The sequence below is a fragment of the Chiloscyllium plagiosum genome, unplaced genomic scaffold (assembly GCF_037043375.1).
Source record: "Chiloscyllium plagiosum isolate Xiang-an unplaced genomic scaffold, Cpla_swu_hap1 HiC_scaffold_43, whole genome shotgun sequence".
Lineage (NCBI taxonomy): Eukaryota > Metazoa > Chordata > Chondrichthyes > Orectolobiformes > Hemiscylliidae > Chiloscyllium > Chiloscyllium plagiosum.
Window position 1 is genome coordinate 7,988,853 of NW_028270181.1, and position 24,173 is coordinate 8,013,025.

General features: G+C 42.3%; 1 protein-coding gene across 3 annotated transcripts in view; it reads right to left on the minus strand.

The window, feature by feature from the left end:
- micu1 (mitochondrial calcium uptake 1) overlaps positions 1 to 24,173 on the minus strand; it is a 109,749-nt gene that overhangs the window by 45,966 nt on the left and 39,610 nt on the right. For all 3 annotated transcript variants that reach the window (XM_043679125.2, XM_043679122.2, XM_043679123.2), the window contains exons 4-5: positions 22,155 to 22,311; positions 10,685 to 10,847 (exon numbers count right to left, since the gene is read on the minus strand). In XM_043679125.2, coding sequence (XP_043535060.2) covers positions 10,685 to 10,847; positions 22,155 to 22,311 — 320 coding nt within the window. The remainder of the gene's footprint in view (positions 1 to 10,684; positions 10,848 to 22,154; positions 22,312 to 24,173) is intronic.

Here is a 24,173-nt window from a genome sequence, read left to right on the forward strand (position 1 = left end):
AACAGCTTGGTGTTGATTTATTAATTCAGATGCTTAGTTAATCACAGTGCCATGGAGACATAATTCAGACTTAAAACTCATTTCAAAACATTTCATTTTCCAATGAATAATTTTGAAAAGTACAAATGCAACTGTAGTTCTAACTTGACAGGCTATAATACTTTAATCTAGTAACATGTGTTACTAGAAGATCTCACGAGAAGCGTTGCTTAGAGTATATTAAATGATGCACTGTTTTGAAGATAGCAAGGTGATGTCATGCAATGCACAATGCTTTCTGGCAATGAAGTGGGTCTGTGTCTTAAAATTACAATGCCTAAATGTTGTTAAGCAAATAAAGGCTGAGTTTCATCTTTCAGCAATGACGAACAACGACGCAGAATACTAAAAGGCATGTGTAAAGTGAGAGACAAGGTTGCAATTGCCTGCAGATATAAAGTGAAGCAAACTTTCAATAAGACTGCTGAGCGCTGTAATGTCAGTGGGGTCAGAGACCAGGTACGGGACAGGATGTGCGCAGTTAAGTCCTGAATGAGTTGCAGAAAAAAATACCTAATCACAAAAACGACTGGTGTAAACAAAGCTCCACCTTAACACAATCAAAATGGTGTTCTAGGCCCTGAGCAAGCCATTGACAATACAGTAGGACATTTAGTGAATTAACTACAACTGCTTACCTGATATCTAAATGACAGCAAGCCAAATTTACGCGAAAAGATGGCAGTAAGCCAGAATTTCTCAACATTCCTCAGTAAAGAACAGAAGAGCTGGCAAAGTTCCAAGATTTGTTGATGAACAGAACCCTTCTGATTATTACTCTTACAAATAAAATTTATTTCACCTCAATATTCATTAGTCTGAAGGCATATGAATTTATTTGAATATTTTGTTTTCTTCTGCCAGAATAAAAAGCAGTTCTGCAGAAAGTATAAAATAACATTTACCTGCTACTAACTCCCTAGGCTATAGCAGGAGAGTAACTGAGCACATCTCCATACTAAATTGGATTTTGATTGCTAGGTAAAAGTATTGAGATGCAATTTTCCATTTCAGTATACTTGACTGAAGAATTTGAATCTTACTCTCTCATGACCAAAGATAGAGGTTCAAAGGCATTTATTTGTTGTTGCAAAAATAGGACGTTGTTGCAATTTAAAGCAACTCATTACTCTGCAAATGGGAGGTACCTATATGCCACTTGCACAGTCTTTGATGTCCAAGAGTATAGAGGGCACGCAGCCTAACTTGCTACATGATAACTGAATGACAGACGAAGACTTATGTTTAAATGGCAAGTAAGAATAAATGGATTATTTCAGATCTTCGAGATGTAACTAGTGGGAATGCGAGAGGGATCACTGCTAGGGGCTCAATGAGATGGCAATAGAATGGGATGCTTCTGCCAGAGCTCGTCTGCTCCATCTGTTTGTATTTGTTTTCTCTCTTTTTTTATCCTTTTGTCTTTTTCCTCCTCCCCTTACCCTCGGAACACCCAGCCTCTGACCTTGTGACCTCAGAACTCTCAGCCTTGGAATTCCTTGCCTCAGGATAGATACGATGAGTGGCATCCTCTCAGCACAGCGTGGCAATCACCCTGTGGCCAAGTATGGTGTTGCTGTGGTTCTGTTCGCCGAGCTGGAAGTTTTTGTTACAAACGTTTCGTCCCCTGTCTAGGTGACATCCTCAGTGCTTGGAAGCCTCCTGTGAAGCGCTTCTGTGGTGTTTCTTCCGGCATTTATAGTGGCCTGTCCCTGCCGCTTCCGGTTGTCAGTTTCAGCTGTCCGCTGTAGTGGCCGGTATATTGGGTCCAGGTCGAAGTGTTTGTTGATGGAGTTTGTGGATGAGTGCCATGCTTCTAGGAATTCCCTGGCTGTTCTTTGTTTGGCTTGCCCTATAATGGTAGTGTTGTCCCAGTCGAATTCATATTGCTTGTCGTCTGCGTGTGTGGCTACTAGGGATAGCTGGTCGTGTCGTTTCGTGGCTAGTTGATGTTCGTGGATGCGGATCGTTAGCTGTCTTCCTGTTTGTCCTATATAGTGTTTTGTGCAGTCCTTGCAAGGGATTTTGTACACTACATTAGTTTTGCTCATGCTGGGTAAAGGGTCCTTCGTTCTGGTGAGTTGTCCGAGTGTGGCTGTTGGTTTGTGTGCTGTTATAAGTCAGAGTGGTTGCAGTAGTCTGGCTGTCATTTCAGAGATGTTCTTGATATATGGTAGTGTGGCTAGTCCTTTGGGTTGCGGCATGTCCTCGTTCCGTTGTCTTTCCCTTAGGCATCTGTTGATGAAATTGCGAGGATATCCGTTTTTGGCGAATACCTTGTTCTGGTGTGCTGCAGTGTGTTGTGGCCCTTTTGAATAGCCTCCAATGCTCCAGGGAAAACAGTCCTAGCCTATTTAACCTCTCCCTACAGCTCAATTTACAATCCTGGCAACATCCTTGTAAATCTTTTCTAAACCTTTCAAGTTTCACAACATCTTTCCAATAGGAAGGGAACCAGAATTGCACACAATATTCCAACCGTGGCCTAACCAATGCCCTGTACACTTGCAACATGACCTCCCAACAACGATACTCAATACTCTGACCAATATAGGAAAGCATACAAAACGCCTTCTTCACTATCCTATCTACATGCAACTCCACTTATCAAGGAACTATGAACCTGCACTTCAAGGTCTCTTTGCTCAGCAACACTCCCTAGGACCTTACCATTAAGTGTATAAGTCCTGCTAAGATTTGTTTTCCCAAAATACAGCACCTCACATTTATCTAAATTAAACTCCATCTGCCACTTCTCAGCCCATTGGCCCATTTGATCAAGATCCCGTTCATAGCTCCTTGAAAGTGGAGTCGCAGGTAGATAGGATAGTGGTATGCTTTCTTTTATTGGTCAGAGTTTGTGTACAGGAGTTGGGAGGTCATGTGGCTGTACAGGACATTGGTTAGCCCACTGTTGGAATATTGCGTGCAATTCTGGTCTCCTTCCTCTCGGAAAGATGTTGTGAAACTTGAAAGGGTTCAGAAAAGATTTACAAGGATGTTGCTAGGGTTGGAGGATTTGAGCTATAGGGATAGGCTGAACAGGCTGGGGCTGTTTTCCCTGGAGCGTCAGAGGCTGAGGGGTGACTTTATAGAGGTTTACAAAATTATGAGGGGCATGGAAGTGTAAATAGGCAAAGTCTTTTCCCTGGGGTCGAGGAGTCGAGAACTAAAGGGCATAGGTTTAGTGTGAGAGGGGAAAGATATAAAAGAGATCTACTGGGCAATGATTTCACACAGAGGGTGGTACGTGTATGGAATGAGCTGCCAGAGGATGTGGTGGAGGCTGGTACCCTTGCAACATTTAAAAGGCATTTAGATGGGTATATGAATAGGAAGGGTTTGGAGGGATATGGGCTGGATGCTAGCAGGTGGGACTAGATTGGGTTGGGATATCTGGTCGGCATGGACAGGTTGGACCAAAGGGTCTGTTTCCATGCTGTACATCTCTATGACCTCCAATTTTGATGTCATCACCAAACTTACTAACTATACCTCTTATGCTCACATCCAAATCATTTATATAATGATGAAAAGTAGTGGACCCAGCACTGATCCTGGCGGCACTCAACTGGTCACAGGCCTCCAGTCTGAAATACAACCCTCCACCAAAATCTCAACCTTTTCCCTTGCTATGTCGTTGGTTCCAATGTGTACAATAACCTCCTGCTAGTCCCTCTCCCCCTTGAGAACATTCTGCTCCCTCTCTGAGAAATTCTTGATCCTGGCACCAGGGAAGCAACAAACCATTCTAATTTTTTGCTGCTGGCCACAGAAACATCTGTCTTACCTCAGATTAGAGAGTTCCCTAACACAATCGATCGCTTGGAACCTGACATATCTCTCATTACATTAGAGCGTGTCCCAATATCAGAAACTTGGCTATTCGTGCTACGCACCCTTGAGTGTCCATCACCCCCTACATTTTCCAAAACAGCATACTTGTTTGAAATGGGGATAGCCACAGAAGATTCCTGCACTACCTGCCTATGTCTCTTACCTTTCCTGGAGTTAACCCATCTATGTGACTGTATCTGAGACTTTCCCCCTTCCTATAACTGCCATCCATCACATCCCCTTGCTCTTGTAAATTCCTTATTGCCTCTAACTGGCTCGCCATATGTGACAATAATGCTAATTCTAATTTACCAGCTCTATCAATGACTTAGATGGAAGCACCAAATGTATAATTGCTAAATTTGCTGATGAGACAAGGTAGGAGAGAAAGTTGTAAAGAGGAAATAAGGAGTCTGTGAAGGGGTATAAATAATTTTTTGCCCGCAGGCTTAACCTAACAGATAAAGATGGAAAAATGTAAACTTGTTCAATTTGGCAAAAAAAAGCATATGATTTATTTGGAGACAAACTGCAGAACTCCGTGCTACTGAGGGATCTGAGTGTCCTCGTACATGATTACAAAAAGCCAGCATGCAGGTACAACAACTGAATGGGCAAGTGATACAACGGTAATGCACCTGCCTACGGAACAGGAGGTTGCAAGTTCAAATCATGTTACGTTAACGGGGTCTTACTGCAGCTCATTGCCCCATATGCTTGATGGTCACATGAATCTCAGTTGGCTGGACCGTTGGTTTCTGATGCAGACTGAGCCAGTTCAATTACTTGATTGGCTGAGGTCACAAAGAATGCCCTTCCTTAAACTCAACCCTCACTTGAGGGATGTCGGTGACCAGTAGCTGTGTCTGTCCAGTGGTCCTCTGGAACTATAATGACTTCTGCGTTTCACTTCACTCAGAAGGCAAATGGAAGGGTGGGATTCATTACAAATGAATATGGGAAATAGGGGCAGGAGAAGCCACTCGGTCCCTCGAGTCTGCTCTGCCATTCAACAAGATCGTGGCTGATCTTTTATCTCAACATCATTTTTCTTAGGAAACCCCACATTCCTTAATGTTTTTAATACTGACAAATCTATTGCTTTCTGTTTTGAGTAAACTCAAGAACTGAGCCTTGACGATTTTTTTGGGGTAGAGAATTTCAAAGACTCCCCATCATCTTCTCTTCATCTCGGTCATAAGTAGCCGGTATCTTACAGAGTCATGCAGTCACACAGTATGGAAACAAAACCTTTGGCCTAACTAGTCCACGCCAACCTGTTCCCAAACTAACTTAGTCCCATCTGTCTACATTGAGCCCATTTCCCTCCAAACCTTTTCAGTCATGAACTTATCCAAATGTTTTTTAAATGCTGTAACTGTACCTGCATCCACCACTTTCTTTGGTGGTTCATTCCACAGACTAACCACTCTGTAAAAAAAGTTGCTCCTCAAATCCTTTTCAAATTTTTCTCCTCTAGTATGCCTTCTAGTTTTGAACTTCCCACATCAGGGAAGGAACCTTTGCTATTCGCTTTATCTATGCCCCTCATGATTTTACATACATCCAGAGGTCACCCTCAACCTCCTATGGCCCAATGAAAAACGTCCTCTTAATCGGAGTGTGTCCCTGATTTTAGGCCACAGGAAAAATCCTTCCTGCAGCCACCTGTTGGAATTTTGTACATTTCAAGAGATCATCTCTCATTCCTCTAAATTACAGAGAATAAAGTTGCCATCTCTCAATCTTTCCTCATCAGAAAATCGTGTTTTGCCAAGAAGGAGCCTAGTGAATTTGCTCTCTGCCAAGTATACCCAGTGCAATTTCTCCAAGGCTATATACAATTGTAGAAAGTCATTTACTCCTGTACTCAAATCTTCATGTAATAAAGGCTAATGTGCCATTTGTCTTTGTAATTGCTTGCTGTACCTGCACGTTAATTTTCAGTGATCCATGAACAAAGACACCCATGCTCTTCTGGATACGAACACTTCCCAACATTCTGCATTTCTGTTATTTCAACCAGAGTGGACAATTTCATATTTTTCCACACTATGTTTCATCTGCCATGTTCTTGCCCACTCACTTAGTATATTTAAATTCAAGAGGCCTTCTTGCCTTTGTTACAGACCAGATCAAAACCCCTCAAAATATGTTAAAAAGATAGCCTAGAATCTAACTTCTTAATTTTCTTTATCAAATGTAAGGTGCAATTCAATTGGCCAAACTACATGACTCTAAGCAAAACACACTTTATTTTTATATTGCAGTTAAATACAGACAAAATAAAAAGAAAATAATTGGTTTAACTGTAACTCTATTGAAATGGTTCACAATATATACATTTTAACTGCTATTAATTGACTTTCCCATATAAACATCCTTGGCAAAGGCAAAGTCGGTAAAATAGATGGTCTCACATGCAATTCCAGCAGCAGGAATAGAACCCCAGCTTTTAGCTGTAACAGAGAGAGTATTAAGAGCTTCCACACCCAGGTACAAGACTCCAGCAACCGCAGAAAGCTAAACCTAAAACTCCTGGTTCTGTGGGAGCTTGACTCTACCCATTCAGGCTGCTTCTATTGTTCTACCTTTGAAAGAAATCCCAAGGCCTCACAAGCTGTTTACTGTATTGGCTTTGAGAATACTGCTCAGCACCGCTGACTCAATCTTTCTTTATTAAAAAAAGGACAAAATACACCACCTAAAGCCATAGTATGATCACACCTTCTTCTCACAGTTCACATTCCCATTTAATTTTGCCTTAGCAGTAAACTTTGAAACACAATATTTGGTACCCACATTTCAAATCACTGATGGAAATTGTGAATAGCTGTGGCCCAAGCACTGACCATTGCAGTACCACAAGTCACAACTGTCAGGGCAGGCAGGGACAAAGCAGAGAACAAAGTAGGACTTATAATTAAACTGCATTTAACTCGATGCAAGAGGCCGAGGGAAGGCCGATGAACTCAGGGCATGGGTAGGAACATGAAGATAGCAATTACAGAAAAGTGACTCAGGGATGGACAGGATTGGCAATTTAATGTTCCAGGATACAAATGCCACAGAAAAGGACAGAAAGTGGGGATGGGTGTTGGCGGGGGCACGGTGGGGTGGGGGGGGTGGGGGGGGGGGCGAAGAGAGAAAGGAGGGACAGTGGCGTTTTTGATAAGGGATAGCATTACTGCTGTACTTAGGGAAGATGTTCCTGGGAATACATCCACGAAAATTATTTGGGTGGAACTGAGATATGAGAGGAATGATCACCTTATTGGGATTGTATTATAGATCCCCTAAGAGTCAGTGGGAAAGTGAGAAACAAATTTGTCAGGAGATTTCAGTTATCTATAAGAATAACAGGGTGGTTATGGTAGGGGATTTTAACTTTCCAAACATAGACTGGGACTGTCATAGTGTTAAGGGCTTAGATGAAGAGAAATTTGTTAAGTGTGTACAAGAAATGTTTCTGATTCAATATGTGAATGTACCTACTACAGAAAGTGCAAAACTTGACCTACTCTTGGGAAATAAGGCAGGTGTTAGTGAGGGAGCACTTTGGGGTCAGTGACCATAATTCTATTAGTTTTAAAATAGAGATAGAAAAGGATAGACCACACCTAAAAGTTGAAGTTCTAAATTGGAGGAAGGCTTTTGACAGTATTGGGCAAGAACTTTCAAAAGTTGATGGGGACAGATGTTCGCAGATAAAAGGGACAGTTGGAAAATGGGAAGCCTTCAGAAATGAGATAACAAGAATCCAGAGACAGTATTCCAGTTAAGGTGAAAGGAAAGTCTGGTAGGTGGAGGGAAGGCTGGATGACTAGAGAAATTGAGGTTTTGGTTAAGAAGAAGGAGGAAGCATATGTCAGATATAGACAGGAGAGATCGAGTGAATCCTGAGAAGAGTATAAAAGCAGTGTGAGTTTACTTAAGAGGGAAATCAGGAGGGCAAAAAGGGGACATGAGATAGCTTTGGCAAAGAGGGTTAAGGAGAATACAAATGGTTTTATGAATACATTAAGGACAAATGGGTAATTAGGGAGAGAATAGGGCCCCTCAAAGATCAATAAGGAAGACTATGTATGGAGCCACAGGAGACGGGGGAGATACCTAACGAGTATTTTGCATCAGTGTTTACTGTGGAGAAGGTTATGGAAGATATAGAATGTAGGGAAACAGATTGTGACATGTTGAAAAATATCCAATTACAGAGGAGGAAGTGCTGGATGTCTTGAAATGCATAAAAGTGGATAAATCCCCAGGCCCTGATCAGGCATGCCTAGCTTCCCACAGAGTTCTAGGATAAGTGATTGCCGAGATATTTGTATCATCGATAGTCACAGGTGAGGTGCCAGAGGACTGGAGGTTGGCTATTTAAGAAAGGTGGTAAGGGAAAGCCAGGGAACTATAGACTGGTGAGCCTGACATTAGTGATGGGCAATTTGGTGGAGGGAATCCTGAGGGACAGGATTTACATGTATTTGGAAAGGCAAGGACTGAATGGGGATGGTCAACATGGCTTTGTGCATGGGAAATCATGTCTCACGAATTTGATTGAGACTTTTTGAAAAAGTAACAAAAAGGATTCATGAGGGCAGAGTGGTGGACACGATCTACATGTTCTTCAGTAAGGCGATCGAAAAGTTCCTCTGGTTAGCAAGATTAGATCTCATGGAATACAGGAAGAACTAGCCATTTGGATACAGAACTGGCTCGAAGGTAGAAGACAGAGGGTGGTGGTGGAGGGTTGCTTTTCAGACTGGAGGCCTGTGACCAGTGGGAGCTGGGACCACTACTTTTCATCATTTACATAAATAATTTGGATGTGAATAGAGGAGGTACAGTTAATAAGCTTGCAGATGACACCAAAATTGGAGGTGTAGTGGACGGCGAAAAAGGTTACCTCAGAATACAACGGGATCTTGATCAGATGGGCTAATGGGCTGAGGAGTGGCAGATGGGAATTTAATTTAGATAAATGGGAGATGCTGCATTTTGGAAAAGCAAATCTTAACAGGACTTGTATACTTAATGGTAAGGTCCTGGAGAGTGTTGCTGAACAAAGAGACCTTGGAATGCAGATTCATAGCTCCTTGAAAGTAGAATCGCAGGTAGATAGGATAGTGAAGGTGGCATTTAGAATGCTTTGCTTTATTGGTCAGAGTATTGAGTATAGAAGTCGGGAGGTCATGTTGTGGCAGAGAGGGCATTGGTTAGACCACTTTTGGAATAGTGTGTGTAATTCTAGTCTCCTTCCTATCAGAAGGATGCTGTGAAACTTGAAAGGGTTCAAAAAAGATTTACAAGGGTGTTGCCAGGATTGGAGGATTTGAGCTATAGGGAGAGGCTGAATAGACTGGGGCTGTTTTTCCTGGAGCATCGGAGGCTGAGGGGGTGACCTTATAGAGGTTTATAAAGTCATAAGGGGCATGGATAGGATAAATAGTCAAGGTCCGTTCCCTGGGGTGGGGGAGTCCAGACCTAGACAGCATAGGTTTAGGGTGAGAGGGGAAAGATATAAAAGGGACCTAAGGGGTAACTTTTTCACGTAGAGGGTGGTACGTGTATGGAATGAGCTGCCAGAGGAAGTGGTGGAGACTGGTACAATTGCAACATTAAGAGGCATTTGGATGGGTATATGAATAGGAAGGGTTTGAAGGGAAATGGGCCAGGTGCTGGCAAATGGGACTAGATTAGGTTGGGATATCTGGTTGGCATGAATGAGTTGGACCAAAGTGTCTGTTTCCGTGCTGTACATCTCTATGATTCTATTTCCACTCTATTTTCTGTCCTGCAACCAATTATTAATCTGTATTGGTGTATTATCTTCAATCTTATGTGATCCTATTTGTTTACTAACTTGTTAGATCTTATCAAAACCCTTCTGAAATGCACCCCATCCATTAGTCTTCCTTATCTATTTTATTACTTTCATCTTCACAGGAATGAATATAAGAATAGGGAAGTTTCAGTATAGGTATACAAGGCATTGGTGAGGCCACATCTCCTTATTTCTCTCCTAATTTAAGAAAGGGCAGCATGGTGGCTCAGTGGTTAGCACTGCTGCCTCACAGCACCAGGGACCCGGGTTCTATTCCAGCCTCGAGGGACTCTGTGTGGAGTTTGCACATTCTCCCCATATCTATGTGAGTTTCCTCCGGGTGCTCCAGTTTCCTCCCACAGTCCAAGCATGTGCAGGTCAGCTCAATTGGCCATGCTAAATTGCCCATAGTGTTAGGTACATTAGTCTGGGGTAAATATAGGGTAGGGAAATGGGTCTGGGTGGGTTACTCTTTGGAGGGTCGGTGTGGACTAGTTGGGCCAAAGGACCTGTTTCCATACTGTAGGGAATCTAATCTAATCTAAAAACAGGATAGGATTGCATTTGAATCACTTCACAGAAGGTTTACTCAACTGATTTATGGAGAGTAAAACATTAACTTTTCAGGAAACAATGGGCCTATACTGGATTTAGAAGAGTCACTGGTGATCTTGTTCTATTTAATTTAGATAAATGTGAGGTGCTGCATTTTGGAAAAACAAATCAGGTCAGGATTATACAATTAATGGTCAGGTTATGGGGAGTGTTGCTGAACAAATAGACCATGGCGTGCAGGTTCACATTTCCTTGGAAGTGGAGTCGCACATAAATCAGATAGTGAAGGAGGCGTTTGGTACACTTTCCTTTACTGAGTATAAGTGTGTAGGTGGCAGACAGGAAGGAGAGTTGATACAAGGGAGAACATTTAATTACAAAGTTAATTGACTAACTTAAATACTAATTGCATAGCAATTTTTCACTCACTCTCTGGTTGCTTTTCATTTGGCGTGATTGATCGCACAAAATCTTGGGGTGTCATGAACACTTCGGAATCTCCATTCTCATTGATGATCTTCAGTGTGGCAAAATATCGGAAGATTTTGTCTGGAGTGGAGTAAGCACGAATTCGGTTCTCATATTCCATGACCTGAAAATAAAGACAAGAAGAATTATTATTGAGAGTCCCTCTCATCTGGGAGAACAGTAGGATGCTGTGGTAGATATCTAAGTGAGGTCTGCAGATACTGGAGATCAGAGTCCGAATGCATGGTGCTGGAAAAGCACAGCCGGTCAGGCAGCAGGAGAGCTCTTCATCAGGAATCCTTTTACATGGATCTCGACAACTGGATCCTCCCTGACAGAGAATTTAGCCCAATTAATCAGAGATCAGAAATACACAGATCGGAGTGAGAACTGACAAGGATTTATTTAACAAACAGCGATGGCGAGGAAGAGACTTGACGGAAGAAACAGTCATTGACAGGCTGTTCAGAAGGAACCACAGCTTCTTCCGCGAAGAGAGGATACAGTGGAGTTTTATACCCTTACAACAATGAAATGTGAGTTATGAGACAATGGTGTGCGTTGTACGACAAAGAGAAATAAAGTTCATTCATTGAAAAGATTCAAGCGTCCGGTGTCTGACAACGAGTTTCTTAATTGACTCAGGAGATTCCGATCCTTGGCTGGTGTAGGTGTTAGTGGGTTTCATCCGGGTATCAAAGTGTTCGTGTTGTTGAGAAGGCAAGTGAAGTACCTTTGGTGCTTCCTTGTCTGGGTACCCTTTGTGAAGGCTTGACACCTAGTGGGAGCAGCTGTGCCCTAAGGAAATTAGAGGTGCTGGGCTATTGCAGAGTGGGACCTTCATTATCAGTTAATCTGAAGTATATTCTCTTGGTCTGGGGCTGGAAGAGTCATGTCCTGAGGTACATGCAATGTCTGGGGCAGCTGGTTTGGCCAATTTGAAGCATTATGGGTAGACTTAGTGGCTGAGTGCAGACATTTTGCATTGCCTGTTTTGTGGCGATGTCATGGGGAGGCCGGGACCCATGCTTTCTCCCACACCCAATGCAAGCTCCTGACCAGCTCGAAGAAGGGTTAGAGAAGATTTGAAATGAGCAAGCTAGATAGGTAGGGAGAGGCTATTCCTGCTCATAAACGAAAAAAGAATGAAAGGGCATAGATTTCATGTTTAATGCAAGAAAAGCAAGACTGATGTGAGAAAAACATTTTTACACAGTTAGGGTCTGTGAAGCAATGCCTGGACATGGGGTGGAGGCAGGTTCAATTGAGGCACTCAAGAGGAACACTAGATGGTTACTTGGATAGAAATGGTTTAAGGGATATCGGGATAAGGTAAAAGATCAGAACTAGGTAACAGAACCAGTGTAGGCACAATAGGCCGAATCGCCTCCTTCTACACTGAAACTATTCTGTGACTCTGTGTCCTGAATAGTATCGCTATGGAGGCAACACAACCCCCGAACTCTCACTCTTTGCTGCAGAAAAAGTTGTCAATCCCCCTCACCACACCATCATCTACTATTACATCCTTTGTTACTCTTCTTGCCACTTGTTACATGGCTCCATGGTCCGTCTATTCATTCACCTCCACCTCCTCTCTCCTGTCATCCAAACAGGCTGACAGAACTCAAAGCTACAGGAAAACTGCAGGTTTGCCCGCTGGGTCTGGGTCCACCTACCTGCTTCACCCACAGTCACCCCCTCCTGTCCTCAACCACTGACCATATCGGTGGACCCTGGTCTAAGTAGTGTGACTATCTCCTAGCACGAGTCCAATTAACTGTCCTCCTCCCTGATGTGTCACAATGTCGTAGTTCAGCCTTGAGCTCAAACTTGGAGCCAAAGCTGCATGAACTTCAAACATATGGACTTTAGTAAAGCGTTCGACAAGGTTCCTCATGGAAGACTGGTTAGCAAGGTTAGATCTCACAGAATACAGGGAGAACTAGCCATTTGGATACAGAACTGACTCAAAGGTAGAAGACAGAGGGTGGTGGTGGAGGGTTGTTTTTCAGACTGGAGGCCTGTGACCAGTGGAGTGCCACAAGGATCAGTGCTGGGTCCTCTACTTTTCATCATTTACATAAATGATTTGGATGTGAGCATAAGAAGTACAGTTAGTAAATTTGCAGATGAAACCAAAATTGGAGGTATAGTGGAGAGCGAAGAAGGTTACCTCAGATTACAACAGGATCTTGATCAGGTGGGCCAATGGGTTGAAAAGTGGCAGATGGAGTTCAATTTAGATAAATGTGAGGTGCTGCATTTTGGGAAAGCAAATCTTAGCAGGACTTATACACTTAATGGTAAGGTCCTAGGGAGTGTTGCTGAACAAAGAGACCTTGGAGTGCAGGTTCATAGTTCCTTGAAAGTGGAGTCACAGGTAGATAGGATAGTGAAGAAGGCATTTGGTATGCTTCCGTTTATTGGTTAGCGTATTGAGTACAGGAGTTGGGAGATCATGTTGTGGCTGTACAGGTCATTGGTTAGCCCACTGTTGGAGTATTGCGTGCAATACTGGTCTCCTTCCTATCGGAAAGATGTTGTGAAACTTGAAAGGGTTCAGAAAAGATTTACAAGGATGTTGCAAGGGTTGGAGGATTTGAGCTATAGGGATAGGCTGAATAGGCTGGGGCTGTTTTCCCTGGTGCAGAGGCTGAGGGGTGACCTTATAGAGGTTTACAAAATTATGAGGAGCATGGATAGGGTAAATAGACAAAGTCTTTTCCCTGGGGTTGGGGAGCCCAGAACTACAGGGCATAGGTTAAGGGACAGAGGGGAAAGATATAAAAGAGTCCTACGGGGCAACGTTTTCACACAGAGGGTGGTACGTGTATGGAATGAGCTGCCAGAGGATGTGGTGGAGGCTGGTACAATTGCAACATTTAAGAGGCATTTGGATGGGTATATGAATAGGAAGGGTTTGGAGGGATATGGGCCGTGTGCTGGCAGGTGGGACTAGATTGGGTTGAGATATCTGGTCGGCATGGACCGGTTGGACCGAAGGGTCTGTTTCTGTGCTGTATAGCTCTATGACTTGCTGCAAATGGCCCTGGATCACAATGTTATGCATGAGCTCCCACATACTGCAACCTTGATACATTAATTAAATGGTCATCCTGAATGAATTATAATTTCTTATATTATTCACTGCTTACATCGCCTTTTATATGTTTCATTAATTTTACCATAAATTTGAATTCCGTGTTAAAAGTTTAAGAGTAGAAAATAATTGGAAAAACATCAATCAGTGACTCATTAAACAGCAAGAGCCTTTCTCTGTAGCTCAGCAAATACTAGTTCCAAATCAGCTCTAATGAACTGAGCTCTGTCTCTGATTGCCTGTCATCGGGTCCTTCTGTTCACTGCCCATCTAGGTCCTCAGCTCACTTTCTCCTCCTCTCAGGTGATGCTTTCTGCCTGTCTCCTGCTCCTCACTTGGCCTACTCCTCCACGTAACCCCCTGTCTCAGCTCCTCCGGCCACCCACTGCTCCAGGTCCTGCTGGCTCCCTGTCTCAGCTCCTCCAGTCACCCACTGCTCCAGGTCCTGCTGGCTCCCTGTCTCAGCTCCTCCGGCCACCCACTGCTCCAGGTCCTGCTGGCTCCCTGTCTCAGCTCCTCCGGTCACCCACTGCTCCAGGTCCTGCTGGCTCCCTGTCTCAGCTCCTCCGGCCACCCACTGCTCCAGGTCCTGCTGGCTCCCTGTCTCAGCTCCTCCGGCCACCCACTGCTCCAGGTCCTGCTGGCTCCCTGTCTCAGCTCCTCCGGCCACCCACTGCTCCAGGTCCTGCTGGCTTCCTGTCTCAGGGTCATCAGCTTGCCTGCTCTTTTAGCTGATACTGACTCTCTGCCTCAGGGCTCATTTCATGCCCACTCTTCTCACCTTATTGAATGGAACAGGCTCAAGTGGCAGAAGACTTACCCCATTCCTAATTCATATGCTGGTCCATGCAGAGACAAATATTCTTCATCAAAATGACAGAAAACCTCACTGCGATTTTATACTGATAGTGTAACTTTCTGAGTTAGTACTGTACAAATACTTGTAATCTAATAACTAACTAACTAACTAACAACAACACAAATATTAAATCAATAGAGTGAATCCCTTCACTAACTTAGTATATTTGTTGCAGCAAATTTAATATATATATGCTTAAGGATTCATACAGAATGGTGCTAATTTTAACATCTTACACCTATGGATTCATCACACTTCAAAATGTCAAGTTGTAAAATAAAACTCTGAACATTTTATACAGCTTTCATGTTGCCTGGAGCCACCAATTTACCAACACCCATCAATGCACAAAGTTTGATCAGCAACAGCAATTAATCTGTCACCGCCCTTGAATCATTAAAAACAAATAGTGTTTGTGATCGAATCTGCTTACATCGAACATAGCACCACATGAGCAGCAGAATAAAACATTGCACACTGCATAGTATTGGACTCCTGTCACTGCTAAGCAACACACTCTCCGACTTATCAGCAGTTTGCTATTATAATGTGATCCTGTCGTGAGGCAATTCTTGAAGCGTTCTGCAGATTACACTGGAGTTTCAATGATGTTTCTCATTACAGAGATGTGGACTGAATGCAGATTTTTAAAATGCATATTTTACCTCTTCATACTTACATCCAAGATAATATCCTATATGCACATACCCTCATGGTTAGCAGTCCTTTTTCTTTGTCACTGCAATAGATGTTGGGACTATTTTCAGTGGAGCAGAGGTCTAAGAAATTGAATGGAGGTTTAGGCAATTCTCTGGCCAATATTTATTCCTCAACCAGCAACACAAAAGCAGATTTCCTAGTTATTAAATCATTGCTATTTGTGGTTTGATGAAATCTAGCTGTTTGGTGAATGATTGCTGTGTTCCCTATGTTAAAATAGTGACACCACTTTGAAGATAGGTTCTTGGTTTTACATAAGGTATTTTAAGACATCCCAAGTTTGTGAAAGGTATAATGGATTTTGAACTTTCGTCTGTCTATCCTATTAACTTTGATTGTAGATATCAACTATGCAAGAGGCACTGCAGAAATAAATCAAGGCTCCTTAGATAGCACCTTCTAAATAAACTACTACTTCCATCTCAAAGCAGAATACCACCAACTGTAAATTCCCTTTCATGCCACTCACCATCCTGACTTGGAAATACATCGCTGTTTCCTTCATTGTGTCAGAATTTTGCAACTTCCGCCCTAATAGCATTGTGGGTCTATTTACAGCATGTGGACTATAATTGTTCAAAAAGGCAACTCATCACCACCATGTCAAATGCAACGAGGGATGGGCAATAAATGTTGGCCAGACAGTGATGCGTACCTCCCCTTAGAAAATGCAGAAATGTCTATCTTAAAACTATATAACGAAGAGCTAAGATTAAATGATCAGTTTTCTTCATGCAGTATGAAGAAAATGGAGCATGAGGAAGCATTGTTACGGGAATGGCTGAGTCAGAGACCATTTGTCTCTTAAGGAAAAAAAATGGATAAATATTCAATGCAGGTGATTCAAAGGTAGAGGCAGAAAGTAGGTCTGTGGGATTAGTTTTGAATGCCATGCAAAGAAAAAGCATGAACAGGGTGGAGCACATGACTGAATTCTATTAACTATTCTCTATTTCTGCTGTAGGTTATGCTTTAAAGTGGATGCAAGTCAACTTGTTTATATACATGCAACAAACATCTGTACTCATTTAAGTTGTTATGGAAAATAGAAGGAAAATGGGAAAAAACATTTTTGCTAAGTTGGGGAGTCTAAGATTAGGGAACATTATCTGAAAAATAAGAGCAAAACCTTTCAGGAATGAAATTACCAAACCCTCTGTACACACAAGGGTAGAAACTTGGAACTCTTCCACAATTGACAATTGATACTTAATCAATTAATCTACAGAAATAGGGCTGGAGAATGGGACAAACGTGGTAGCTCTTGGTTGAATGGCCGCCTTAGGTACTACAGAAATCTATGACTTTATTCTCTATACTTTTTAGATGTACCTGTAAAAAAAAAGAGGTACATGTGCAAGGAGAAAAAGGTAACTGTACGATTTCTGTCATGACAGTATTATTATAACAACTCTGAAAGAACCTAATGTTAGAAATAATTACATCACATTGTTTAAACACTTAATTGGTTTTAACAGAGGTAGTGTGTTCAATTTTGGGCATTACGTTTCTGGAAGCATGTCAAGGCCATGGAGACAGTGACAAAAGATTTTCTGAAATGGCATTGCTAATGTGGAGAGACTGGAGAAGTTGAGGCTGCTTTCCTTTGAGAAGGTAAAAAGCAGATTTTATAAAATCACGAATGGTTTCAATGTAGTAAATAAGCACAAACTTTTTCAGTCACCAGGGGACACAGCTTAACAGAATTCATAAAGGAACCAGAGGCAATGAGAGAAAAATGAGTTCTTGTGATACGTAGGCTTGAAAGAGATTGCTATATTTGCAGCATTTTAAACTGTGTAATAGTGATACCACAATGCAATCTCAGATCACAATAAATTAACTAATACTATCACCATTGATGGCACTTGCTACAATTCACTTCCACAACAGAGCAACTTGTGTTTGAACATAAGCAGATTTATGGGTATGGCTTTCTTGAAGAGTTGCAACATTATCATCCAAGTCATTAGCAAACATAGATCCTCTTCCTTCTCCACTGTGTTTTCAGGTGTATGGGGTGGCACGGTGGCTCAATGGCTAACACTGCTGCCTCACAGCGCCAGGGACCCGGGTTCGATTCTCGCCTCGGGCAACTGTCTGTATGGAGTTCGCATTTTCTCCCGGTGTCTGCATGGGTTTCCTCTAGGTGCTCCGGTTTCCTCCCCCAATCCAAAGATGTGTGGGTCAGGTGAATTGGCCATGTGTTAGGTGGCTTAGCCAGGGTTAAATGCATGGGACCGGGTCTGGGTGGGTTACTCTTCGGAGGGTCAGTGTGGACTTATTGGGCCAAAGGGCCTGTTTCCATACTGTAGGGAATCTAATCTAATTTAATCTAATCTTTGATGGCATCATTGAGAAAACAATGAGACAGTTGAACCTGACTTTTAACTGAAGGTACACTTTTAGGAAAAAGACTGGATAGTGACAAAGATTTGAACAAGATGATAACATCAAACCCCTGATTTAAGAGGTAGGGGAAAATAAATCAATTAGTATTTATTTTCCTGATCACATCCAGAAACCTATACTGCAAAGTATGAGTTTCGATAGTGGGAGACGATTATATCAGGCTTAGTTTTGATAATCAATAGCCAACTCATATTGACTGAATAGACTGAAGATCCCTCTGTGTATCAGTGGTCCGAAGGGTCCTGCCATTTACTCTATACTTTCCTCTTGCATTTGACTTCCCAAATGCATCATCTCATACTTGTCTGGATTAAACTCTTCTGCCATTCCTCTACTCAATTTTCCAACTTACCTATATCCTGTATTGTTTGATAACCTTCGCCATTATCCATAACTCCACCAATTTTCATGTATTCTGCAAATGCATGCATCAGGAACAGCTACATTCAAACAAATCATTGTACATTACAAACAATAGAGGTCCCAGCACTAACCCTTCTGGTTCATCACTGGAGCTACACACAGATTACCTCAAGAGACATTAGTGGGTCCTACTCTTTCTATAGTTATGCTCTTGCACTTTATATGCATTAAATAACCCTTTGGGATTCCCTTTATTCTAGTTCTCAGTGCTCTCTCATGAGGGACAGGATTCAGATGTATTTGGAAAGGCAAAGGATGATTAGGGATAGTCAGCATGGCTTTGTGCATGGGAAATCATGCCTCACAAACGTGATTGAGTTTTTTGAACAAGTAACAAAGAGGATTTATGAGGGCAGAGCAGTAGATGTGATTGATATGGACTTCAGTAAGGTATCTCATTAGTTCACAATTAGATCTCGGAATACAGGGAGAACAACCATTTGGATACAGAAACTGGCTCAAAAGGTAGAAGACAGAGTGGGGTGGTGGAGGGTTGCTTTTCAGATTGGAGGCTTCTGACCAGTGGAGTGCTACAAAGATCGGGGCTGGATCCATTACTTTTCGTCATTCATGTAAATACTTTGGATGTGAACATAGGAGGTATAGTTAGTAAGTTTGCAGATGACACCAAAATTGGAGGTGTAGTGGACAGTGAAGAAGATTACCTCAGATTACAATGGGATCTTGATCAAATAGACCAGTAGGTTAAGGAGTGGTAGATGGTGTTTAATTTAGCTAATGTGAGGTGCTGCATTTTGGAAAAACAAATCAGACCAAAACTTATACATTTAATGGTAAGGTCCTGAGGAATACTGCTGAAGAAAGAGACCTTGAAGTGCAGGTTCATAGTTCCTTGAAAATAGAGTTGCAGGTAGATAGAACAGCAAAGGCGGCATTTGATATGTTTTCCAATACTGGTCACAGCATTGAGTATAGGAGTTGGGAGGTCATGTTGTGGCTGTACAGGGCATTGGTTAGGCCATGTTTGGAATATTGTGGGTAATATTGAGCTCCTTGCTATCAGAAGGAGGTTGTGAAACATGAAAGGGTTCAGACAAGATTTACAAGGATGTTGCCAGGGTTGGAGGTTTGAGCTATAGGGAGAGGCTGAACAGGCTGGGGCTGTTTTCCCTGGTGCATCAGAGGCTGAGGGGTAACCTTATAGAGGTTTATAAAATCATGAGTGGCATAGATAGGATAACTGGATAAAATCTTTTCCCTGGGGTGGGGGAAGTCAGAACTAGAGGGCATAGGTTTAGGGCAAGAGGGGAAAGATATAAAAGGGACCTATGGGACAACTTTTTCATGCAGAGTGTGATACATGTATGGAATGAGCTGCCAGAGGAAGTAGTGGAGGCTGGTACATTTACAACATCTAAAAGGCATTTGGATTGGTATATGAATAGGAAGGGTTTAGAGGGATATGGACCAAGTGCTGGAAAACGGGACTAGATTAGGTTAGGATATCTGGTCGGCATGGACAAGTTAGACTGAAGAGTCGGTTTCCGTGCCGTATATCTCTATGAATCTATCTCCTTGACTCTTAACTTGCCAAATTTCTAAGATCCTCCTGCTCTTTCCATACTTTCATTTTAGAGACTCTGCTGTATTGACCCAACATATCTGTCACAAGTTTCTCTTTCTCTCTTAATCCTATGCTTTACATCCCTTGACATCCAGGGTCCTCCAGTCTTGATTCCACCTTCATTCTTTGCAGAATCATATTTGCTCTGTTCTCTCAGTTTATTTTTTTGAATGTCTCCCATTATTCTGACACGGTTTTACAGCTGTATCTGTAAAAGCTACTCCCAGTCCACTTAAGCCAAATTGTACCTTATTGTGTAAAATTAACCTTTCCCCAATTTAGAGTTTTTATTCCTGGCTTATCCTTCAGTTTTTCTACAACTTTCCTAAATCTAACACTGTTATGGTCACTGTCACCAAAATGCACCTCTCACATGTACCTTCCACGCACCCAGGCTCATTTCCAAATATTAGGTCCAGATATGCCCTTTCCCTTGTTGGGCTTGCTGCATGTTGACTAAAAAAAGTATTCCTTGTGGTATTTTAACCCAGGTCCCCAGAACTTTATCCTCAGATTCTGGATTATTAGGCTAGTGCATGACCACTATTTGTCACCATCCAACATTCCCACTATGCTATGCGGTGTCTGCGTACCTATCGGGGCACTGACTTCTGGTTTCGGAAGTCGATACTGAACGTGAGCTCCTGAGGGTATGCCTGATCAAATACTATAGGGAACACTGATCACTGCCTTTGCCAGTCTGGTTTAAAATTGACCAGAGGAAACCAGGATGTTGGTCTGGCTCCTGTTCAGAGGTAACCTATGCAACTTATACAGGTCTCACCTTCTCTAAAAACTCCCTCCTCCACCATCTCCACAGCCAACCATTTATCTGATCTATCCTTATACTCACTAATGCGTGGCACCAGGAGTAATCCGGGGATTATTATCTTTGAAGTCTTGCTTTCTAATTTCCTAATTCCATCAAGTCGGATGGCAGGACCTCAATTCTCTTTCTTCCAATGTCATTTGTCTCAATGTGAACCATAAACTTCAGCTGATCACTCCTCCCCTTTCAAATGCCCTGCCATCCTGGAGTAAAGTCTGTGCCCGCAGATATGGCTATCTACTTTCTTAATTAATTGATTCTGTAAAATTGCCATTCCACAATCTCTCTCTGAAACCAATGCCCCATGCAGCTGGACCAGAGTGCCATGCTGAGAGAGGAGGCCCCCTCCAGCCACAGCAGCAGCATTGGGATGAACCAGTTGGTTCTTCCCCAGCCTGGGCTAATTTCCCTGGCCAAGACTCTCAGACTAGGCTGATGTTCCTGGTTCACAGCTGGGCCTGTGCACCTGAAGGATGAGAGTGGTGGTCTTGATACTGTGTGGTATTCTCCATGTGTGGCAGTTTTATTCCGTTAGGACTGTCTTGTCCCAGCATGGCTCTCTCTTACCCAGGTGGAGATCTTCTTCATTTTCAGTGTTCCAGCAACCTAGCAGGATGTCTCATCCAAGAGTGGTGATCCCATCCTAGAATAGGAGTCTCGTTCCCACTACTTCGTCATGATATTTCATTGGCTTCCTCCAAGTCCAGGAGCTGTTAACTGAACTGCAATGAACATCTCTTAATTTTACTTTTTTCTTAATTATTATGCATGACTTCTGTCATTGATGTAGGTGCCTTGGTGAGGTGACCTAGAAAACTTTTCACTGCATTTGGCGTGTAAAAGTACACGTGACAATACATTTCTATTCCGTGGGTCTGGTTCTAGCTGGTCTCTACAGAAGACCAGTTTTCCAAGGCTGAAAAATAGTTTGTGAGCAAGGTACATTTGGGGACTCCTTCAATACCTGCCTGGTCCCCTTCATCTGTCTAACAGTTAACATTCCCCTCTCTACCTGCACTCCTTAAGCTGTGGGGTGACCATGCCCTGAAACCTGCATCCATGAACTTCTCAATCTCATGAATGCACTGTTGTGCCCTCCAGTCCACTCAATCCCCAAAACCTACAGTTTAAGCCCCTCTTTTCGGAGGCACTTCCTGGGCACATACTCATCGAGACTGTCACTAGCATCTAGATTTACCCTCGTGGTGCAGAATGTCTTAATCACAGACCTGAACTCGCCAGACAAATCTTAACTAAATAGAATATGTTCCCTTGCTTATATTTTACGCTTAAACTTACTTCAATGTAGAGAAGAAAAATATTATTCTTGTTTATTGCAAACAAACTCAAAGTAACCTTTATTCTGAAGTGAAGAAATTTAGTTCAGAACCAGTATTTATATATCTGTACCACAAACTAACACTTGCAGGGGATGGAATTTGCATTAAATGTTAATTCATACATTCCAAAGTTACTGCATTGTTCCGGTCAGCTACATACCTTTCGATCTCTAAAGCCCCTCCGCTTCTTCTTCTTTTCAGCCTGTCCCTCCTCTTCCTGTGACTTCACAGCTTTCTCATCACCTTGATCCTCCTTAACTCCTAAACAGTCATCTCTGGGTGTGCGTTTCACTGAGTTAGCACCCTCTGCATGTGCTCTAACAAGGAAATGCAAAAAGTAAAAGGCTTAAGCATTTTTGTACAATCCACAATTATAATTCCAACATCTTTTCAATAAACAATGGGGAAATACAGCAAACAAGTGTTTCTTCACATTTAAACTTCCCTGCAGACACTTTCAGAGCTGAACCATTACAACAATCCCATCACCAATTTTGGAAATGTGCCCATCTGTTCATTCTCCTGATATAAAAAAACCTCTCTCATTCCCACAACACAACCACCCCGCAAGACCCTTTGAATACTTTACTGTTTTAACAGGTGTTCAGTTTTTCTTGTGGATGAGTGGGGTTGTTAAATTGGCATAGAGACTGGTTTTGGCAAAGTTGTTTAAATTCAAAGCCCTTCTCAGAGTCCAGCCTTCCTTCCACTATAACCTTTGCTTGGTCTTACACATCCTTCCATACCTTGACTCCTTGATTTTGTGATCAACCTGCTCTCCTTTGCTTCACCAGCTCTGGCAAGTCCAACTTCAGGTCCACTTTCACAAACCTGGTCATTTTTTTCTTCTGTCTCCAGCAAACTTTTTTTTAAGCACTTATTTCCAACCCAAGGAATAGTCATCCATCTTAACCATTCTTCATTAGATCAGTAACTTTATTTTGTTGGTGCACAGAATTGTGCAAATGTATTGCTCAGAGAAACCACAAATTGAGTAGTACAGTCAATTTTACATTGCATGTTGTGTCCATCATGACTAGCTTTACCTTCAAGCTGTGTTTCCTGCAAACAAGAATAGAATTGGTGAATTTGCCTTCATGATTCATGTCCCCTGACAACCAATCATGCAGATTTCAATCAGATTTAAGTGTCAAATCCATCTGTCCCTGATTGAAAGATGATGAAATAATTATTCTCTCCTGTACATTTTTTTCCTTCATGGGATGTGGGTATGCCTGACAAGGCCAGAATTTAATCCCCATCTCTCATTCACCAGGGCACAGTTAAGTGCCTGGAGTCACGTGTAGGCTAGACCCTAAAGGACATTAGTGAACCAGATAGATTTCCTGACAATCGACAAAGGAGTCTCATGATGAACATGAAACCAAAGTCCAGATATTTATATTGAATTCAAATTCCATCATCTGTCATAGCAGGATTCAAACATGGTCCCCAGAACATCACCTGGGTATCTGGATTAATAAGCTTCACAATGGCTCAGTGGTTAGCACTACTGCCTCACAGCGTCAGGGGCTTGGACTCGATTCCAGCCTTGGGCGACTATCTGTGTGAGGTTTGCATGTTCTCTCCACATCTGCATGGGATTCCTCCAGGCGCTCTGGTCTTCTCCCACAGTCGAAAGATGTGCAGGTTACATAGATTGGTCATGTTAAATTGACCCTAGTATCCAGGAAACTGCAGGGTTACAAGGATAGGATGGGGGAGGGGGGGGAAAGAGAATGGGTCTGGATGCGATGCTCTTCGGAGGGTCTGCTTCCATACTGTAGCTATGTTAATTATATGAATAGTCTTGTGATAATACCAATACGTCATCACCTCCTCTTACGTTCACCTCATCTTCAAATAGGACAGCAAACAAAATGCTGAGGCCCTCACAATACACACAAAGCATTTACAGACACAAACTCTCTTAACGAAAACTAAAGACACTGGTCTCTGCAACAGAGGTGTTCTTAGAAGATTCAATAAAATCATTCAGAGCTTTGTTAAGATAAATAAACAAAGGAAATTTCCTTTTACAACTAAGTTAGTAAATAAAAAGCATAGACTTTCCACAAGAAAAAAAGGCTGGATTAAGAGAATTTTATTTTAAACAGAAGGCTGTTAGATCATAAATAAAAGTATAGAGAAGTCAATAACAGCTTTGAGAAAATGAATG